This window comes from Achroia grisella, unplaced genomic scaffold (assembly GCF_030625045.1).
Source record: "Achroia grisella isolate CSIRO2021 unplaced genomic scaffold, CSIRO_AGI_Agris_v1 utg537, whole genome shotgun sequence".
Classification (NCBI taxonomy): Eukaryota; Metazoa; Arthropoda; class Insecta; order Lepidoptera; family Pyralidae; genus Achroia; species Achroia grisella.
This window is the reverse complement of record NW_026712923.1, coordinates 187036-206969: the sequence shown is the minus strand read 5'-3', so window position 1 is coordinate 206969 and position 19934 is coordinate 187036. Positions and strand designations below refer to the sequence as shown.

The window sequence follows — 19934 nt, the reverse complement described above, 5'->3', positions numbered from 1 at the left end:
TTGGAAACAATATCTATCAGTATATAGTGTCATTTATATACACAACCTATTGTTTTACTGTTCGATCTCCGTTACATATTAACGATGCTCGAGAAACTTAGCCTAAGTACATTTGATATCAATTTACACCTAATTTAAAGCTGACACTTTTTATGTCCCGAGGTGGAATCTTGGCTCATTTTTACGTTTTTCACATTTCAAAATGACATAAATGTAATACTTAAAAACAATCACTTCCTCAATAAGAACAAAGCATTAATAAACATTAAAAAAATATAAAAAATACTTTATTTGTACAATTAATAAATATATACATAATATAGGTACATGCATAATCATACAACCAAGTTTAATAAAAAAAAAAATGTAAAATACTCATGTGCAATACACTTCCAGATTTCAAGGATTATTGTAATATTAATGCACAAAAAACATGCAACAAGGTAAAAATACCTATACCTAATTAGTATCATAGAACTAGCGCGTACGGGTTACTACACTCACGTTATTAGGTTCGATCCAAAAGAACTTTGCCGACGACGCCATTCGATTGGCTTATTTCCAAAGGGGGCGGGGTCTAACAACCAATACGCCAATCGAACGGCGTCGTCGGCACGGTTCGTCTGGATGGAACCTAATAATATGAGTGTAGTCTAACTCCCTTGTCGGAAATTGAGGTTAGCCTTACATTTTTTACGAGCATGAATTTGTCACTGTGTACTATTTCTTTTTAAGTGTGACGGAACTGTTCTTCCGCTAGCGCTCACGTTACATGCAGAAGTGAGAGAATAAAAGCTTATAAAATGAGAGAAGCTACTCTTTGCTATTGTATTCACACATGCTACTTTTTAGAAGGTAAGACCAAGAAATTATCATTCAAATATCACCCGTGCGCGCTTAAGTTTAAAGTTTCACATCATTTGTCATGTATTGTTCCGACATTTACATATAAATACGACCGTAAGAAAATGGTATAAATATCACAGTGAAAATGATATTTACAATGTTATTTGTCACTTACACAATTACATTACATTATTATCAATAGGTAGTGCACAAAAAATACACAACCAGTAACAAGTCCTACAACGTACACTACATATTAAAAGGAAAAAGTTCATTCTAGTAACTCTCCTGGATTTACGAGTCAGTCGGACTGTAATCCGCAGGGTTTCAATACTGAGGAAATTAAGTGGGGTAGTATGTAAGTATTTGTATTGGAAGCACCCGGTGGATGATATTTGTCACCGTGACAAAATAAATTATATAACTAAGGATGAAGATAACCCTACGTTAACGACGACTGTCCCAAGGGTGGTACAACTCGACACGGTTACAAAAATGTCGTTAATTAATTTACAAAAAAAACGCTTCTTACAAACAATATCCGAATTATATTTCTAAATACATTTGTTAAATACAGAATCCAGTATTAAGTCAACAAAGATCTGTATAATTTAATATCATGATATGTATTTGTTGACTGTTCCTTTTAATCGCAATTCCTAATTAGTATTCACATTTACAAGGAGCACGCAAAAAGGACTTATCGATTATATGCCTTGATATACAAGCAATAAAAACTAATATCGTATGCTACACACAAATCATGTATAAAACAACATCCGTAATCTCAATTCTAATACTAAAAGAGAATGCTGTTGCATTGGTTTATTTCATATGATCATGAATTGTACCCTGTAAATCCAATCAGCGTTTCCAATCTCCTCCATTCCAATGGCTGTATAAAAATATAACATTTTGGTTCATTTTAATCTATAATCACTGGCTAAATTATTGTATTTCCAAATCCAGTAAGCGAATATAGCAATATCCCAAGGCCAATGAACGAAACGCTCTGGGATATTGCGCTAGAAACAGGGTTGCCAACCTTAAAACACTTAACCTCTTCTAAAAATATTAAAAACTGATAAATCCTGTAAATTCTCAATTTAGTCTTTAATTCGTATAGTATTTTGTGCGATTTTCCTAGAACATAAACTTGTACGGGGATAATAATGTACTTGTAGGGAAAATATACAAAAATATCGTATTTGTATGAAGGTTCTTCTGTGGCTGACACCCCTGACTAGAAGCTTATTGAAATGGTTTTTGGTTTTCATAATTTGAATATTAAATGTTATTGTGGACTATTACAACAGGGATGGGAAATAAAGATGACTGTATAACAATCGATAAAGTAGCAGAATGTATTCGCTTACGTATTTCATTGTAATTAATTGTAGGCCGCAATGCGGGTTAATATCTTATTTTTTAATAAAACAGTCGATTACACGGCGTTCCCTCTTTTCTTGACCAACAGAAATTGATTATTGAAACAACTCTCATAATTCTAAGTAGCTTTTAGACTACATCTCATTAAATAATGCAGTCAAATCTTACAAATACATATAAACTATTGATAGCAGATATAATGATGCCAATAGCTAGTGACTGTTCACCATATCAATACTTGTCAGTTTAGCATTCACGAGCGCTAATTACCATATGATTAAGCAAGGTCTGTATTATAGACAGAAGTCAATGCAAATACTTTGTGCAGAATTTAAATAGCATATATTCTGCACACTAATAATCTATTCGAAGAGGGTCGTTCTACATACAAATGCGTCTTATTATCTAAGACTCAACTGCGATCTACACGTCAAATTAAAAAAATACGAATGTATATCAGTCCAGTACTAAATTTTAAATTTATTTAAATTTAGTAGTATTTTAAATTTATTTAAATTTAGAAATGTTCTGACAGACTTCTGTATTTTTTTTAAATCAATTTGTCACTGAAATACTGTTCCATTATTTCCATAATTGAAGTTTTAAAATTGATTTTGACAGATAATATAGACAACACTATATTGTAAAACCCTCGAGCTCAGTACATTGTGATATTAAAACGTTTGAAGTTAGAATACTATTTAATTTTAAATTGGCAAGCGCAACATTGTCAGTACAATACCGGTGTTTTCAATATCTCGTGTCACCGGTGTCACGTACACACGTAGAGCACACTCGACCAGTCGTCCCACTCGGGGTGTATTTCGTCGAATTGCTCGGTGGACTGCTCAGCGAGCGGATTTGCGACTGGCTCGGTGAGCAACTCGTCGCACTATCCGCGGGGTCACGTGTGCTGAGCGAGGAGAGCGTCCAGTTGGCTTTGTGTGTCGTTCGCTTGAGATTGAGCCTGCGCGGCCGCTAGTGACGACACCACGTGTTGGGGGATGTTTATTTGGACGGCTGGTACATTCACGTTCGTACTCGAAGGGACCTAGAAAGAACAATTATTAAGGTTACATAGAATCACTTGCACGAGAATTGTGACCGATATTGTACAATATAGTACTTCTTGCTCAGATTGGTTTGTAAGCAGTTTCAGTGGAAGGGCAAAGGATCTGTCCTGCGGAATTGTAACGAATGAGTGGTATCACAGGGGTCAAGTTATGTATATCAACGTGATAAAGTTATGTCTATAGTGCTAGTCATATATAATATATATATATATATATATATTCAGTCGTATAATGTAATGGTAGTAGTGTGTTTCATTTATTGATTTCATGTATTTTTATGCATAATAAAAAATAGTAGCATTCTGCACTCCTTCTCTATATACACTACAAGTGTGCGAATTTCATACCTCTGCATCCATGCATTTTTTGTAAAAAGGGCTACAAAGTTTTTACTTCACGTATTAATGTTATGATATTTATATAGGTGAAGGTTACTGCTTTATGTTAGGTGGGCCATCAGCTTGTTTGCCATTCCATTAACATCAAAGTATATACTAACATGGATTGTGATTTCTGGCATTAAGGATGTGTTGTGCGTGGTAGCGGGCGCAGAAGCAGAGGTGGAAGCGGGTGCGGCGAGCGTGTGCAGAGCCGGCTTGATATCCAGCAGTTCCCCGTTGGCCTCCTCCCGCGCGCGCTTACTCTCATGGGACCTCGTGTGTTTGCGCAGATGGTCCTTGCGGTAGAATCCTGATAGACATAATGTGTCATTGATGAAACAGTTTGGAAAAAGATACATACCTAATAGGATAAATATTGTGTCATACAAAATAACTATAAATACAATTTTACTATTGGGTTATATCATGCCTTTCTAACAAATAAAGAAAGTAAAAGTAAAGAATATTATAAATAAGAATCTGTGTCCGACCACACAGCTAAACAAATTTTCATGAAATTTGATATGAAGGTAAATTATATAAGGATGAACATAGGCTATCTTTTATAAGCAGAAGAACTATAATACTTTTATTATTAGATATTTTTATAAGTTTTTTTATTTTACCAAATCGTAATGATTATATTTTAGAATAGACAATAAAACATTTTTTTTTATTTACTCAATTGGTAAATAAAAAAACTTATAAAAATATCTAATAATAAAAGTATTAACATTTTACCAATATTTATTTTAATATTTATTATTTTGTACATTTCAAACATCATAAAATGGTTCTTGTGTATATGTAACAGAATTCTATTTACCCTTCCCGCATTCGCCGCAGAGCTCCGTCTTCACGCCGGAGTGTATGACGGTGTGCAGGTTGAGGTGTTCACGTCTTTTAAATCCCTTCCTGCAGACGCCGCACACGTACGGTCTCTCAGGGTTGTGGCCCAACTTGTGACGCTCCAGGTGCTCCTTGCGTTTCAATCTGTGGACGATGTCACATCACGTCAATTCATCATAATTTTCATGCTAAATAATCGGCATATATTTTTACACCATTTATCTCTACGCAGTCATCTTCCCCAACATACCGCAGTATTTTCTTACTACTTTCCTCTGTTATCATTTTTCACAAATACAAAGACTGTATATAAAATTATTCATTTGTTTGAAAACTGCTACAGATCTATTATTTGTCCATTTTTCTCAGCAGAATTTACATTATACTAACTGACTAATTTGATAGAATTATTGTAAATGAAAACTTTTTACAAATGTGTAGAACTGTAAACAGTTTTAATAGCATCTTAGGTCAAACGTTTTGTTAGTTTAGATTGATCAAATAAATATTGGCCATCAATTGTATCGAGTTGAAGTTACAAGGAATAATTCTAGTTCCTAATAAAAACACAGGAATAGCTAGTTTTCATCTACACAAGAATTAGAGAAAAGAGGAGGAATTTAGTAATAATTTTTTGTAACAAACTAAAGATATATTTGACCTTAAAAAGTGTGTGTGAGAGATATATGGATTTTAAAAATTCTTTAATGTATAGAAAGTTACATTATTAGCAGGCAATTTAGGCTGTGATGTGCTGCAGAGTAGACTAGTTACGAAATAACTTGGGAGACCAACATAGGGGTTATACTACTGCTGGAAATAACATCGCTCGCGCTATACTAACTATTACAATCAGGCATATAGTATGTATAGAAAATTAAGAATCCATTACTCACCCAGCACCACAAATGCCGCATATAAAACGCCTTTCAATTTTATGCACGATTAGATGCATCTCAAGCTGTTCCTTCTCCGGGTAAGCCATTTGGCATTCGGGACAGCAGAATATTGGAGTTCCATCGCTGGCGGTCGCTATCACCACCTGTCCAGGCTTCGGGCGAGCCGGCCGCGGTGGTTTCTTTTTGTATTTCTTCTTCTTTTTATTCTGTGTGATCCTTATGGTGCCATCTATAAAAATAAATTCATTAGTTTCGTTTTTAATCTTCACTGCATAGTTACATCAATTTTATAATATATACTAATTATAGAGGCAAGATTTGTATTTTTATAACAAATAAATTCAAACACTACTGGAACAATTTTAATAGTTCATTCACTATTATAATATATAATAATAATAATTCTGTTGGCCGCAGCTGGCCTTTACAGCTTCACCAGACGTTAGGGGGCGAGTGCAGATGGCACTATAAACCCGCGGAAGGACTTATGGAGCGACTGAAGGCCAACTCCAGCCTGACGAAAACAACTTTAGTCTGAGGGCACTACTAGGGGTTCGAACCTCGGCTCAGGCCGTCGTAATATCGATCCCCGTTTGAATTGGACGGGGGATCGATCGGAGGGAGATCAAAAATATTGTCAAAAAGTAGTTTATATGATAATATATACTAAACACTACCTTCTTCTAGTATTGCCTCGGTTATGGGCTCTTCTTTCTTCTCATTTTCAAATGCATCCTCTTCAATCTCCATTGTTACACACTTCTTCATATCGGCCGGGTTCAGCCGAAGGAACTGTTGTAGCGACGCCGGTAATGACTGAGTTTGCTGCAACAAATCATTTATGTAAAAAATTCATCTATAAACATCCATATGAAAAAATGAAATTTTAGTCGTTTTTTTTCATGATAAAATACGCAATAGTTACGGTACATACTATGCCACATTATCGTACTAATGTTATAAACGCGAAAGTTTGTGAGTATGGATGGATGGATGGATGGATGGATGGATGATGTTACTCTTTCACCCAAAAGTGGATTCTAATGAATTTTACAGCTTATACATCACAATAACATTTACGCTATAATATAAAGAGATATTGTGTACATTGATCAAATAGTATTGGTACATAATAATAAAAAACACCCTGACCACACACAAACAATGACTATTATGAATACAAATAGTACCAAGCAAGGAATCGAACCTGCGACCATCGGAAGTAAGGCGGTATGCTAAACCAAGGTGTCAAATAAAATTACATAAACAATCATTGACTGAATATTATATATATATACCTGTGGGGGCAGAGTGTTGAGATACTTGATGAGGTCTTGGTGACTGCTCGGCGTCATCTGCCACGTCATACTGTCGCTTGCTTCCGTGCCCTGAGAGCTCTCCTGTTTGAACAATTAAACTTAGTTAAGATAACATTAGACAATATTGCTTTACGTTACATACTATGCTAAACTACTATACTAAAGCAATCATTTATCACGTGAGATAACCCGACACACATTTTTTTATTCAAATGAAAAGGCCAAAAATATGACGCACCATCTGATGGTAAACGAAAAATTAAAAATAAAACGAAAGATTTCAGGCACATATTAATTAATATAATTCATATGTGCCTGAAATCTTTGCCTATCAGTCTTTCTGATTTCTAATAGTCACATACCTCCTTGTCTTATATACATATACCAAGCTGCATTGCTTATAGGCTTTAGCAGTTAATTTTCTACTCCTTTAATGAATAGAAAAAATATAAATCAAATTTAAATAATGGTACAATTTATATATACTATAGTCATTGATTTAGAAATAGAAAAGATAAACCACCAAACAATTACAAATTTAACTAAAACACAAGATATAAATGCTGAAGACCTCGGTGGTATAGCGGTCTAGCACACCGCTTTACGTCCGATGGTCGCGAGTTCGATTCCTCGCACGGCACATACATTTGTATTCATGAGTATGGTTGTTTGTATCGGTCTGGGTGTTTTCTATGTATAATATGTATGTATTTACGAAAAAAAATATCGATGTATTTGTATCAGTTATCTAGTACCCATAACACAAGCTTAGCTAGCTTAACTTGGATCTAGATGGCGCTGTGGAGTTGTCCTGAGATTATTACTATTACTATTAAAACTAGACAGCTAAATCACACATTACGTGGAAAGAATAAATGGAGCAAGGTTATAACTACTCGGTACCCAAGACAAGCACACAGAAAAAGAGGACGACCAAATAGAAGATGGGAGGATGAAATAGTTAGAACAACTATGCACAAGGAAGCTATGGACCAGGATCACACAAGACAGAACAAAGTGGAAAAGATTAGAGGAGGCCTTTGCTTTGAAGCAAGCAGACGACCAAGAACTAGATATTGTATAAAAAGCAAGGAAAAAAACTTAAATAAAGTCTGAATAAAGGGCTTTAATAATAATAAAAAAAAAGTCATTGATTTTAATATACTAACGTCATCATTTATAGAATCTTCACACTCTTCCTTGATGATGATGTTTGTGACGGCATCCTCATTGTTGTTATTGTTGGAGTTCATCTTGATACCATCAGGTCCATTAATTATTATCTGCTGATTTGGCGTTATAAACACCTGCACAAAAAAACAATTATTAATATAGAGTTAATAAAAATGTAATCCTGAAACCACAGAAAAGCAGTTAATAATTTTTTTAATTATTTATTTATTTAGCTGATGTAATAAAAAGTAACTTAAGCTACTTTTATTTTAGAAAAATTATAATATTTTAGAAAATCTAGATTTTATAGATAAAGAAGATTTGTACATAAATATATCTATTAATAAAATTTAATCACAATTTAATGAGTTAATACCTGATGCGATAGGTTTTGTTGCAGCTGTTCCTTATTTTCGTGCGCCTGCGCTGGCTGCATCATCTGCATCTCTTGTGGCAATGCCGCCACAACTTGTAGACCAGCTATAAAACAACAATTGAATTTGATGAAACTGCAGTGCTCTCACAATGTTGAGTAATTTATATATTTATTCAAATTTCTTATACATCGTATTGTCTAATTAATATTATAAACGCGAAAGTTTGTAAGTAGGGATGGATGTGTTGTGTCTATGTGTTACACTTTCACGCAAAATCTACTGAACGGATATTGATGAAACTTTATAGTAATATAGTTTATACATTAGAAATACACATAGGCTATAATTTAAAAATATATTATGTAACTTATATATATTTTACACTATTTATTAAGTTTATAAAAAAGATTGTGTACTTTTAATAAGTTTTTTATTAAATTAATATTAATTAATTAAGTAACCATTACCTTCTGTTAATGCGTTCTGACCAACCAGTTGGATGCTGCCAGCCTCGTTGCCCTCTGGTGAATATGCTACTGTCAGAACTGCTCCACCTGTGAAACCACTTGTGACTATCATGGTGTAATGATTTTTTACACACAACTTATAAAACGTAAGTTGAAGATTTGATTGTGACAAACACCATAACAACCAATGATTTCTAAATTAACTTGCTATTATTATTATGATTGTAATGTAAGTTGGACTCCATTTTCCGCAATTGGCCTCTCATCTGGGCCATTATGCGTGTAATTATGATTATTACTTAAAGAGTTCAGAATTTTAAAATGTTAAATTAAAAATATAATAGTTTTCTCATTTACCCAAGAATTAAAAAGTTAAACGGAATCGGAATCTATTTTCTACTGCAATTAAAGAATAAATATTTAGTGTTTAGCATTTAACGGTCGTGAATATCAAAAAATTATAGTGATATAACAAAATCTATACCTTGTTGGAAGCCTTGAATTGGTATCTGCATTTGATATTTCGGCTGCTGCTGAGGTTGCAACGTCAAGTTTGGTGCAAGCACTTGAATCTGCACAGTTTGTTGTGGATCACCTGATAAGATAAAGGAATATAATTATCACAATAATTTTTTAGAGATTAGGTAATTTTTGTACTATTACCGAAACCTCAATTTTTAATCAAGAGATTACTTTTCTTCATAAGCTAAGACACAAGGTTTTTATAAATACGGTAAAATCTATAATCAATACCAGCTTACTTCAGGGACCATAGTGCCCATGGGGTCGCATGAGCATTCTACAGCAAAAACTGCGGGATTAAGTTCAAAAGTACTATCACAGGGCCTATTGCATATTCTTTTAAGATACCCATTTTAGTTGGGAATTTCGATTGTAAAAAAGAACACTGATTAACGACCAACTATTTCACTTGATCTTTGTAAAAATAAAAAAAAACGTATTATGTTCATAGTGAGTGCACGGGTCCTCTTTATGCGCGGGGTCTGTAGCATATGCTACTCTTTCTACTAGGGTACTCCGGTAATGACCTCGGCCCAGGCGGCTTCCTACCCTATAGTCCCTATTAACACATTATGTAAACGTCATATACCAACCAGGCTTGGCGCCGGGAAGCGCGATGGGTAAGGATATAAGCTGAGGCCCCGTCTGCAACGTAGCTCCACCGTCCAGCGTTCGTACATACTGCACGCCGTCACCCATATTCACACCGCCGACCATACCCACTACCTGAAATAGAAATAATCTTTATTCAAATAAACTCAATACAAGCAGCAGCAGGCACTGCACCTACTGGGCCCAACTTCTTGTTGCGTGCTGCATCGACCACGGCAATGTACCTGTCCCGCTTACACTACGCCAACAAGGAACAGGACATTGTCGACTACATACGGACCAGCAGTAACCTAACCATTGAGGGGGGAAGAAAATTGTTAGTAATGTGGACTAACTCCATTGCTAGCAACGTACCATGGCAGGTTGACCTCCATGCGGTTCCCCCTGGAAACCATCGTGGTAAATTGACATTTGTCAAGATGAAGTAACTGACCTGACTTCAAGCTCATTTTATCATCCTCCACTGGTGTCCCGCCAGCGTAACCCGTTAGCGCAGGCGGGTGCATCATTTCATTATCATCCATTATAAAAAAAACCTAACCATTGAGAATAACAACACATATTTTCGCAGAGCAAGCAAAACGAGGGAAATAAACGAATGAAAAAATAAATAAAACGCAAAAATGGATGCCTTCAGTCTATGGACAATAAGGGTGTAAATAAAAAAATAAGACTATTGTGGATGTCGCAGCTGCGGTCGAGTTATAACTAGTTTAAGACATTTGTGACCATCTTCATGAAAGAGGACTACTGGTCTAAAGGGGTGGTGTATCGGCGCTACCAACCAGTCAGTCGTGTCGCGTGAGAGACGACTTATATTTATTCATATCATTATTATTACGTAAGTCTGTTAGTCTATAAGATATTTAAAATATGGTCTATTGGTATTGGTCTGAAATAAGTAAATAAGCACTTTTTAATAGTCATATTTTATTTATTCTAACATTCATTCGGAAGCAAGACTCTTCACAAGAACGAGCAAGAAACTTATGTATTACTCAGAAACTGAAATCCACAATTTCAATTAACATTACGTTTTTACATCCAAACGAATACTAATGTCGGCCTTGGTGGTCTAGGAGTTTAGTACACCGCTTTATTTTCAACAGTCGTCAATTTAATTCCTCGCACAGTATAAACATTTGTATTCATAAGTACGATTGTGTATATTGATCGTTTTTTCTATGTATCTTCTGTACATATTTACAAAAATTGTTCTATGTATTTGTATCAGTTGTTACCCATAACACAAGCTCTGCTTAGCTTGGAACTAGGTAGCGCCGTGTGAATTGTCCTGAGGTATTAGTCCGATATAACCTACGCAGTCAGTATAAACTTTTTTTTTGGTAAAATTTTTATTAAATACTTTTTTTATGAAAATGATACAGCTTTTTTTATAGGTCACTTGATTTCTTTATAAGCCCTCCTGGGAGTTATATATACCTATACAATTACTACCGGTTTTAAATAAATATGTAGTTGTGTTCCCGCACCACTCACAGTTGCATTGCCTCTGGGACAAAGACGTCAAGCGAATCCGGTAATTTCATCTTTCAACTGAGACATTTTGATCTATGTCTCAGTTGAAATTATAATCAACTAATTATTAAGCAAACTGCTTGGCAGATGAAATAGATGTGATTATGCAGACGACTTACTACAGGATATAGCCAGGGCAAAACTGTTTAAGTCCTTGTTAAATATAGTTGCAAAATAGTATTATTTTGCATACTAGCGACTCGTCCCGGCTTTGCATGGATGTATTACAAATCTTTGAATTTCTCGGCTTGTTCTATACTATAACATGCATGTATTATACATATAATCCTTTCTCTTAAATTTTTCTATCTATTGCTTAAAACTGCATTAAAATCCAATGCGTAGTTTAAAAGATCTAAGCGAACTGAGAGTGGATGCGACTTCATTTTATACTATGTAAAGACTATCAAATATAGCTATTTCACAAGTTTGAAGCTTTGTTACTAAACAATAGATATCACTGTCAGTGTTACTTATCAATAGATATTAAATCAAAGAATTTAAAAATCGGAAAATAATCTTGATTATCAAGTTATTATATAACATAATTTTAGCAGTTGTATGAACATAGTGTCAGTCAATTATTGGCTGAGACATCTCTTCAAATTCTTTGTTATTTTCTTTCAAATGCTAATAGTGTTGAAATGGAAAGTTCAAAAATAAGCTACTTGAAATAAACAGTCGTCATCATCATCGCATGATGAGGATGATAATCATCGCAGCCCGGAAGACATCCACTGCTAAATGAAATAAACAGTAAATAAAGATAATATTTATTGTTTACTCAACTGTGTTTTTGTATTGAATTATATTTATTATGCTTTAATTAAAAAAAATATCCTTAAATATTTAGAACATTCATTTGTTTGTTTATTTATATTTAGTATCAAGGCTGAAAATTACCGCATAATACAGTATTATTATTACTAGATTTTTATTAACATTGATATTATATTTTTAAGAGTCATTTATTTAATAACTTTACAAGCTGTAAAAAACATCTACAAGCATCATTGTTTATATATAAGTTTACTGTTTTATGCTTTATACAGTGTAGTCATAGAATTGTAGCTTTAATTATATTTATTTGAAACAAATTTATAGAGTACATTGAAATATATTTTATCTTGTATTAGATTGTTGTACATAAACCAAATATGATTATCAACAGTGCTAGTTATGTTATCTTTGACCTGAGACATTTACTAATTGTTATAAAAATTTACATTTACATCAGTTACTATTTATTTTCTGTCAATGACCTCTCAGTATGGATACAATGATTCAATTCAGAATATTGTTAAAATATACATAGGTTACAATATATTGCAATAACAAGCATAATAGATTTGAATTTAACATTTTCCTTGATGGGACAAATTTAGAAACACATATATACTTTAGTATAATTTTATATCAGCTCCTTACTGAGTTCAATTGTGAGGTGCAGGGTATTGGCACAACTTTTACTGTTGGAATATGTTTTTTTTGTTATTCTACTTTATATTATATTAGGACTGAAGGCCATCAGTGGCGATGATAATGCAATAAAAGGCATTATAGTCGACAAAATAATTGAAGTCTAAAAAGTATTCTTCCAATGATTTTCTTAATATTTATAGTCCATAGATAAATAAGTTATTATCTGTACCTGGGATAGTGCAGTGCCGTTATTGGAGACATTCTGCTGCATCTTAGTGACTGGTAACTGGCCTCCAGTGGTCACAAAGTGAGTGCCAGCAGCACCCACTGCTGAGAATGCAGCAAAATTCATCTCAGAATCTTCGTCACTGCAGGTTAAAAACAAATACATAAATGAGGGATCCTTAATTATTAAGACTAAGTATTATAATTAGGTATTATTGAAATTGATTACAAAAATAAGTCTATCAAAACAAATTAACTAAGAGTGATTTTTAAGTTATTAGCACAGCATTTAAGCCTTTTCATCATTCCTATTTCATACAGGTCATGAGAAACTGATAGTTATGGGAGCATTTATAAATATTTTCACTTGAATTATGATCGAATTGAATCAATAAAAGAGCTGCAGGAACTATCATATGTCCTAGTTTTTTATAGATTCTCCTTGAATGGTAAACAACATAATGGCTTGTTCAATAGCTAAAATTATTTTAGTAGTCTTTTAACATTGTTATGTAGAAGGATCTTATATATTGTGTAACTATGAATAACTTTTCTAAAATAGGATTTTATCTGGGTATTCTTGTACTCAGCAGATATTAATTTTCCTCATAACATGTCTCTAACAATACTTTATACTTAGAAATAAATAACCTATTATAATTAGTCCATTCTAATAATGGATTTGAAAGTTTAAGGCTCCATTTTGCAAATAGATTTTTACATAATAGTGAAAGTTCTTCCTTACTAATAATTATAACAAGTGGTTTAGTAAAAGTGTTTAATACATAACATAGATATCAATAAAAAAATACGTAACTATTTGCAGGTGTATATCGTAATAATAACATTTGTAAAGTTGTTTAATGTCATTATAAATCAATGTTCGAAGTATAGCATACCAAGAGGCATCATCTCTAGTAGGCATTTTCTGCATGTCACACATCGCTACACCCTCCACCGCGCCGGCAGCGGGAAAAAAAACGAATAAAAAAAAACCACAGTCCCACTTGAGTCATCGAGAACCACCCGCGCTATCCCCACGTCCCACCACCGCGGCGGCAGCAGGGACTACACTGGGACACCGATGGTAGGGCACATACCACTGCCGACCACCAAACACGACACTACACTAAAATTAACGCAACGACGGCGAGAGGCGAGATGATCGCGAATGACTACTAATAAGAAAGTGGGTTAAAGAAAGTTTTTTGTGCAGGCTCCGATAGTTGACTGGCGAGTTAGTTATACACACGGGCAGACAATTGAACTGTGTATGTGTAGCTCTAACATGCTTCTCACTTTCTCTTTACTGTACTTTCACAAGACACATCGAGGTGTGGTTGTGGTTCACTAACTAAGAGCCTGATAGTTGAGCAACAAACTTGTTGTTCATGCATCATTATTTACTGGAATTTAGATGTGCATAAATTTATTTACAATTTTAAAACAAAATTAGATATATGCTCTTAATATTAATTAATAAAATAAATATTATTGTCAGCATGACAATTTATTATTTAACTACCGAGTACAAATTTATTGTAACTAGAATTTAGTATAGTATATACTGTTACCACTCTGGCCAGGCGGCTTGGTATATTGTTTTATTTGAGTTTTTCTCCTGTATAGAATAGATGTACCTATTTGTAATATTTTATTTCACATCTGGGATATTAATTATATACTCCACCCATAAAGTTAGCCAATAAAGGCTTTTACTAATAATTCTAAGGTATTAAAGACCTTGATAGCCTCCTCAATAGAAAGTTTAGTTCCTAAAGTTATGAGGTCATTAGTTAATTATGTAGGCAAGATAAGTTATTGCTTTAATTTTTTGTATTTTTAGTCAGGATTCCTGTCAATCTATAATTTTCTTTACTTCATTAAAAATTATATATCTTTCATAGCAAAACTATGAAATTGTAATATAAATATTTAATATCACACTGAAAACAAAGGGCTGCCAATAAAAATGGCCGTATTTTTAGTTACGCAATTACCTACATGTAAAGTAATTAGATATACTTTTGAAAATTTAAAGGGTGCCTCTATGTGGTTGTAGGCGGAACCAGACAGAGAGACTACAAATCGAAGGTTGTTCACCCCTACCAGTTCCTTTTGCCCCGTTGAACGTCCATCAAGAGCGACGCGACGCATCCCCACCAAGGTGCGAGATCCCCTCCATGTGCTTTCTGCACCAAATCACTCCCGCTCCCGACTCCTTCCACCACCGACAGGAAAATCGCGAGAGGAGGGGTGAAACGCGGCCCTCTCAGACTCAGATAGCACTCACACTCAGGCCGCCACGCGCCCGGATAACGGTAAATGAGAGTACCGCTTTGGTAAATAGGGTCATGGTTTTTTCACACACGTAAACAAATCGACACACGACACTTACCTTTTAATTCAAAATCTACAGGTACGTAGAATTCAACCAGGATCACTTTAAAAGCATTCCTTGAGTTCCATAATTTATTAATCACAAAAGACACACCTTCCCTTCACTTTTAGCATTTACAATAAAATGAAATCCGCCATTACTCTATTTCATTTAAGACATTTGACGATAGATGGCGTTGGAAAGCTTTAAAATGATTGGTTGAACGGATTCCAGTCCATTCATATTTTATGTCATTGTCAAAATGGCAATTTTGTTGCAATGACATTTTTATCACACAATGACAAATTTGTATCACAAGGTTATGCATTAACATGAAATGTATGTGTGTGTGTGTCTATTAAATAAATGTGTAGTCAGTTTTAATTAATCAACTTTTATTCATATTATAAATACTAGAATACACAAAAAATAGTCATGCAAGTAAAAGGTACATAATACTTAATAACTACCTAATCTATGTTATTCAAAAGGGAAACTGCTGTCCAGATCTTTGTATTCTCTCCAAATGCAATTCGAATAATAACTTATTTTCATAATAATAGTTGCTGTCAGTTGAACTAACTCCTGGATCGTAAGTTGGTCTTCTTTCACAGTCTGAGGTTGAGGTATGAGATGAAACGACACCATTTTCAGTATTAACACCATTAATTCTAATAGAATCTTGGTTTTGTGACACAGGTGTATTTGCAAGGTTGTTATTTATATGTAAATTATTAATCCTCTTCGATAATGGCATAAACTCGCAAGCATCATCTTCCCGGGAACGTTTTCTAAAATAAATAATAATAACTTGAGGTATTATATTTCATAACAATGCTTTTGGTAATAACAAAAAGAAACAATGAAGCATGGAAAATAGGTACCTATTACTACTATTCTCTGTCATATTTCTGAAGCAATGGTTCCCATTGCTACCGATGCAGGTATTCCAATATAGAGCAAAATCTTTTCCAAAAGTCATCTGTTCACAAAATACTTTTTTTTCAACCAGTATCAACAGAATAGTATAAAAAATTAGTTAAAATCGACATAAAAGTAGTCTATGATATATGTAGCTTTGTAACGTTTATATGACAATAAACAACTGACTGTACTGACTGTCAGTATTATCAGTCAGTGATTGACATTTTGACAATACTGAAACTGACCCGGTTGCGAGTATGAATATGACTTTCAAAATGTTAATAATATGTGTTATATTGAAACTTTATATTATTTCTGGAAATAATAGAACTCTCAAAAATTTAGAAGAATTAATATATGTTTTCTCTTGTTAATACGTTTTATTTTTGACAAAATATAATTTTGCAGATGGTAACTCCGATAATAGAATGGTCTGAAAGAACTAAATAAGCAACAATCACCATTATAAAAGCAGCTGTTTAACACAGCGACATCTACTGGTTACTACGTACAAAAAATAACAAAAGTATCAAACCGCGGTATTGGTCGTTTGGGAAGTTTTCAAGTATTATGTTTCCTTTTATTTACACTTAATTAGTATACGTATATGATTTAAACTTATTACAATTAGTTATTAAAAAAATGTTTTAGTTGTGGCTCCAAAAATCTATATTGTTTTTGGATTCAAAGTCTAAGTTTGAAATGAAAGTCTACGCGATTGAATGTAGGTATATCATCGGACTTTTGTAACTAGATGTCGCTGAAGTCGCAATGAAAGGGACTGAGATTTATATTAATTAGTAATCCAACTAAAATATTTAATAATAAAACGTACAGATGGCGCGACACAGAGATTCCTAATCAAATAGATAATTTTCTACTAGCGACTGCATAACTATAATCGTATAACGTACGCGGCGTATTTAGATTTACAATAAGTTTTTTTTGTAACAATTGGAATAAAACAAAATTAATATAAAGTGAATTCTTATAAAAGATTTAAATCAGTTCAGCCCTTTCGGAGAGTAACGAGCGCAGAAAAATTGACAAAATAATCGTATAACGTACGCGGCGTAAGATTTACAATAAGTTTTTTTTGTAACAATTGGAATAAAACAAAATTAATATAAAGTGAATTCTTGTAAAAGATTAAAATCAGTTCAGCCCATCGCTGACAAATTAAGTCAGGTAGTTAGCCCATCGCTGCAAATTACCAGGATTTAATCATAGTGATTTCCAGGGGAGCGCGTGGAAGTCGACGGTTACTTATAATTTCTTCCTTCGGAGGGAGGGAACCACGTGGTTCCCTCTGGAAACCATAGTCATAAATTCATAGTGAAATTTCCACTACCACACAGATGGGTGAATTTACAAAGTGGTCCCACTACATTAAAAGAAAAGCAACACTGTTTCATATTCATCCATTAAAAAAATATATTTATGCTATGATCATACGTAACTTTATATCCGCATAAAATAAATTAATGTAGTTATTTACTTATTATTGATTATTCTCGTAAGTTATTTTTTTCCTCGTATATCAAAACAAAATACCTACATGGAAAATAGTTTACGTAATTTTGTTTATTAATTTTAATTGAATATAGTCACGTTTTACCTTAATTTTGTTTGTTGATCACTGTTATAATTATAATGTTAATTATGCACATTTGTCTTTCGATTTAAATTTATCGGACATGACTTAGTTTAGCCACAGAATAGATATATTTATGATATATAAAATAAAATATAACTATATTTATTCTATGACTAGCGGTTACACGCAACTCAGTCCGCGTGGAATTATTTTTACTAAACTAAATAAAATTTCTGAAATATAAGGATCCCAATTACACCTTATGTAATGACATTAGGTATCTCCGGGTAAAAGTCATCTCAAAATCGGTCCAGCTGTGTCAGAGATTAACAAGAACAAACAACAACAAAGAACAAGCTGTTTATTTTCTTTTTGCTTGGCCCTCACTTAACTTGAAATTAACTCTCTATTTAAGTACAGTACCCAGAACATCCAGACCCATCCTTTTGTAGGAAAGTTCATTCCCCAAATCTTGGACATAGTCTCAATAGATTCGTTTCTCGAGTTTATGGTGCAGTGACTCAGATTCGTAATATACGAGTTGGGGGGAAGGCGATTGTTAGTAATGTGGACTAATAATCCCATTGCTAACAATGAACCATGTCAGTTTACGCGGAAGACCTCCTCCTAAATATATCCTCGTATCCTGATAAATTCATATAGTGAATTTACCATGATGGGCTAACTGACCTGATCTCATGCTCATCTTATCATCCTCCCCTGGTGCTCCGCCAGCGTAAATCGTTAGAGAAGGCGGGTGCACCATTCCATTATCATCCATAAGAATATACGAGAATATACGAGTTTGTGGATATCATATATCGAATGCTTTTATGTGGAAATTATTATAGATTTTCTAAAGGCAAAAAAGGCAAGAGTTTGCGTATCCATGTGACGGTTCAAATGTCGTATATGTCTACAGTTTTATACGCAATGACACAGATACGACGTGGACAAGTTACACCCAAACATGGTTTGTAACGAGATGATGATCTTTATAAGGGTAACAAGAACGACCGCGTGGAGCTCTCCTCAATTGAGGCGCGTTGGATGTTTTTCTCTAAATCTGACGTTGCAAAAATATGAGTAGATAGGTATACATATATATATAGAATAATTTTAACTAGTGGTCTATAAGTGTATGTAAACTATAAGTGTACGAAATTTCATTTGGACTGAACTGGGCTTTTCCCCGCAAGTTTGATAGTTTTTGTTTCACGTACAAATATATACATAGCCTATTACATATAAATATATCCAATCAATGGTTCTGCGTTATCCCAGATGGAGTAATTAGGGGCTGTTCATAAAGTTCATGATTTTTTGAGCCGTCCTCGTGTCATCAACTCATCACATATTTTGTAAACTCATTAACCCAACAACTTAAACCTCAAGTTTATACAAATGGAAATATTTTAAAATTTTTCGATAATACTTCAATTACGTGTTTTAATGGTTAGATACATTTCACTTTGAAATGTGACGACACGAAATTTAGAACCCCTCTCGCCCTTGTCACACTTTGTTGACCCCGTTCCTCAATGGATGGTCTCTTATAGATTTCTTTTAGGGATGAATTAGAAATGGCAGATTAGTCTGCATTAACCAGATCACCAGAGGACCAGTTGATTATAATAAAATAAGCATATAGTTAGTCATTTCAGTTTGAATTCACTGAAATAAGCATGATAGTTTTCGGAATGGGACTTAGAGTTCGACCTGACTAGTTTGAAATTTTTTTCAGTTTCTGTTCTTTAAATTATTTTAGTTTCTAATAGTTGTTTCCAATACTAGGTGTAGCGAACTCCTTAATAGGTTTTTATATTATTTTTTAATTTTATAATAATATTATTTTTGTAACATTCTATTATATATCGCTGTCGTATTAGTAGCATTTTTTTGTCTCCGTATTTTCCTCATAAAACCCTCAATACCTCTCAT

At 33.7% G+C, this 19934-nt stretch overlaps 1 protein-coding gene and 1 pseudogene across 1 annotated transcript; both read right to left on the bottom strand.

The window, feature by feature from the left end:
• Window positions 1-675: 675 nt before the first annotated feature.
• On the bottom strand, window positions 676-15389 carry LOC131847521 (zinc finger and SCAN domain-containing protein 12-like; annotated as a pseudogene).
• Window positions 15390-15851: 462 nt separating this feature from the next.
• On the bottom strand, window positions 15852-16576 carry LOC131847530 (uncharacterized). The gene is made up of 2 exons (XM_059197109.1): window positions 16357-16576; window positions 15852-16263 (listed from the first exon to the last, which is right to left on the bottom strand). Exons 1-2 carry the CDS (start codon window positions 16452-16454, stop codon window positions 15957-15959), a joined length of 405 nt encoding a protein of 134 aa, XP_059053092.1. The 5' UTR covers window positions 16455-16576; the 3' UTR covers window positions 15852-15956.
• Window positions 16577-19934: the final 3358 nt, after the last annotated feature.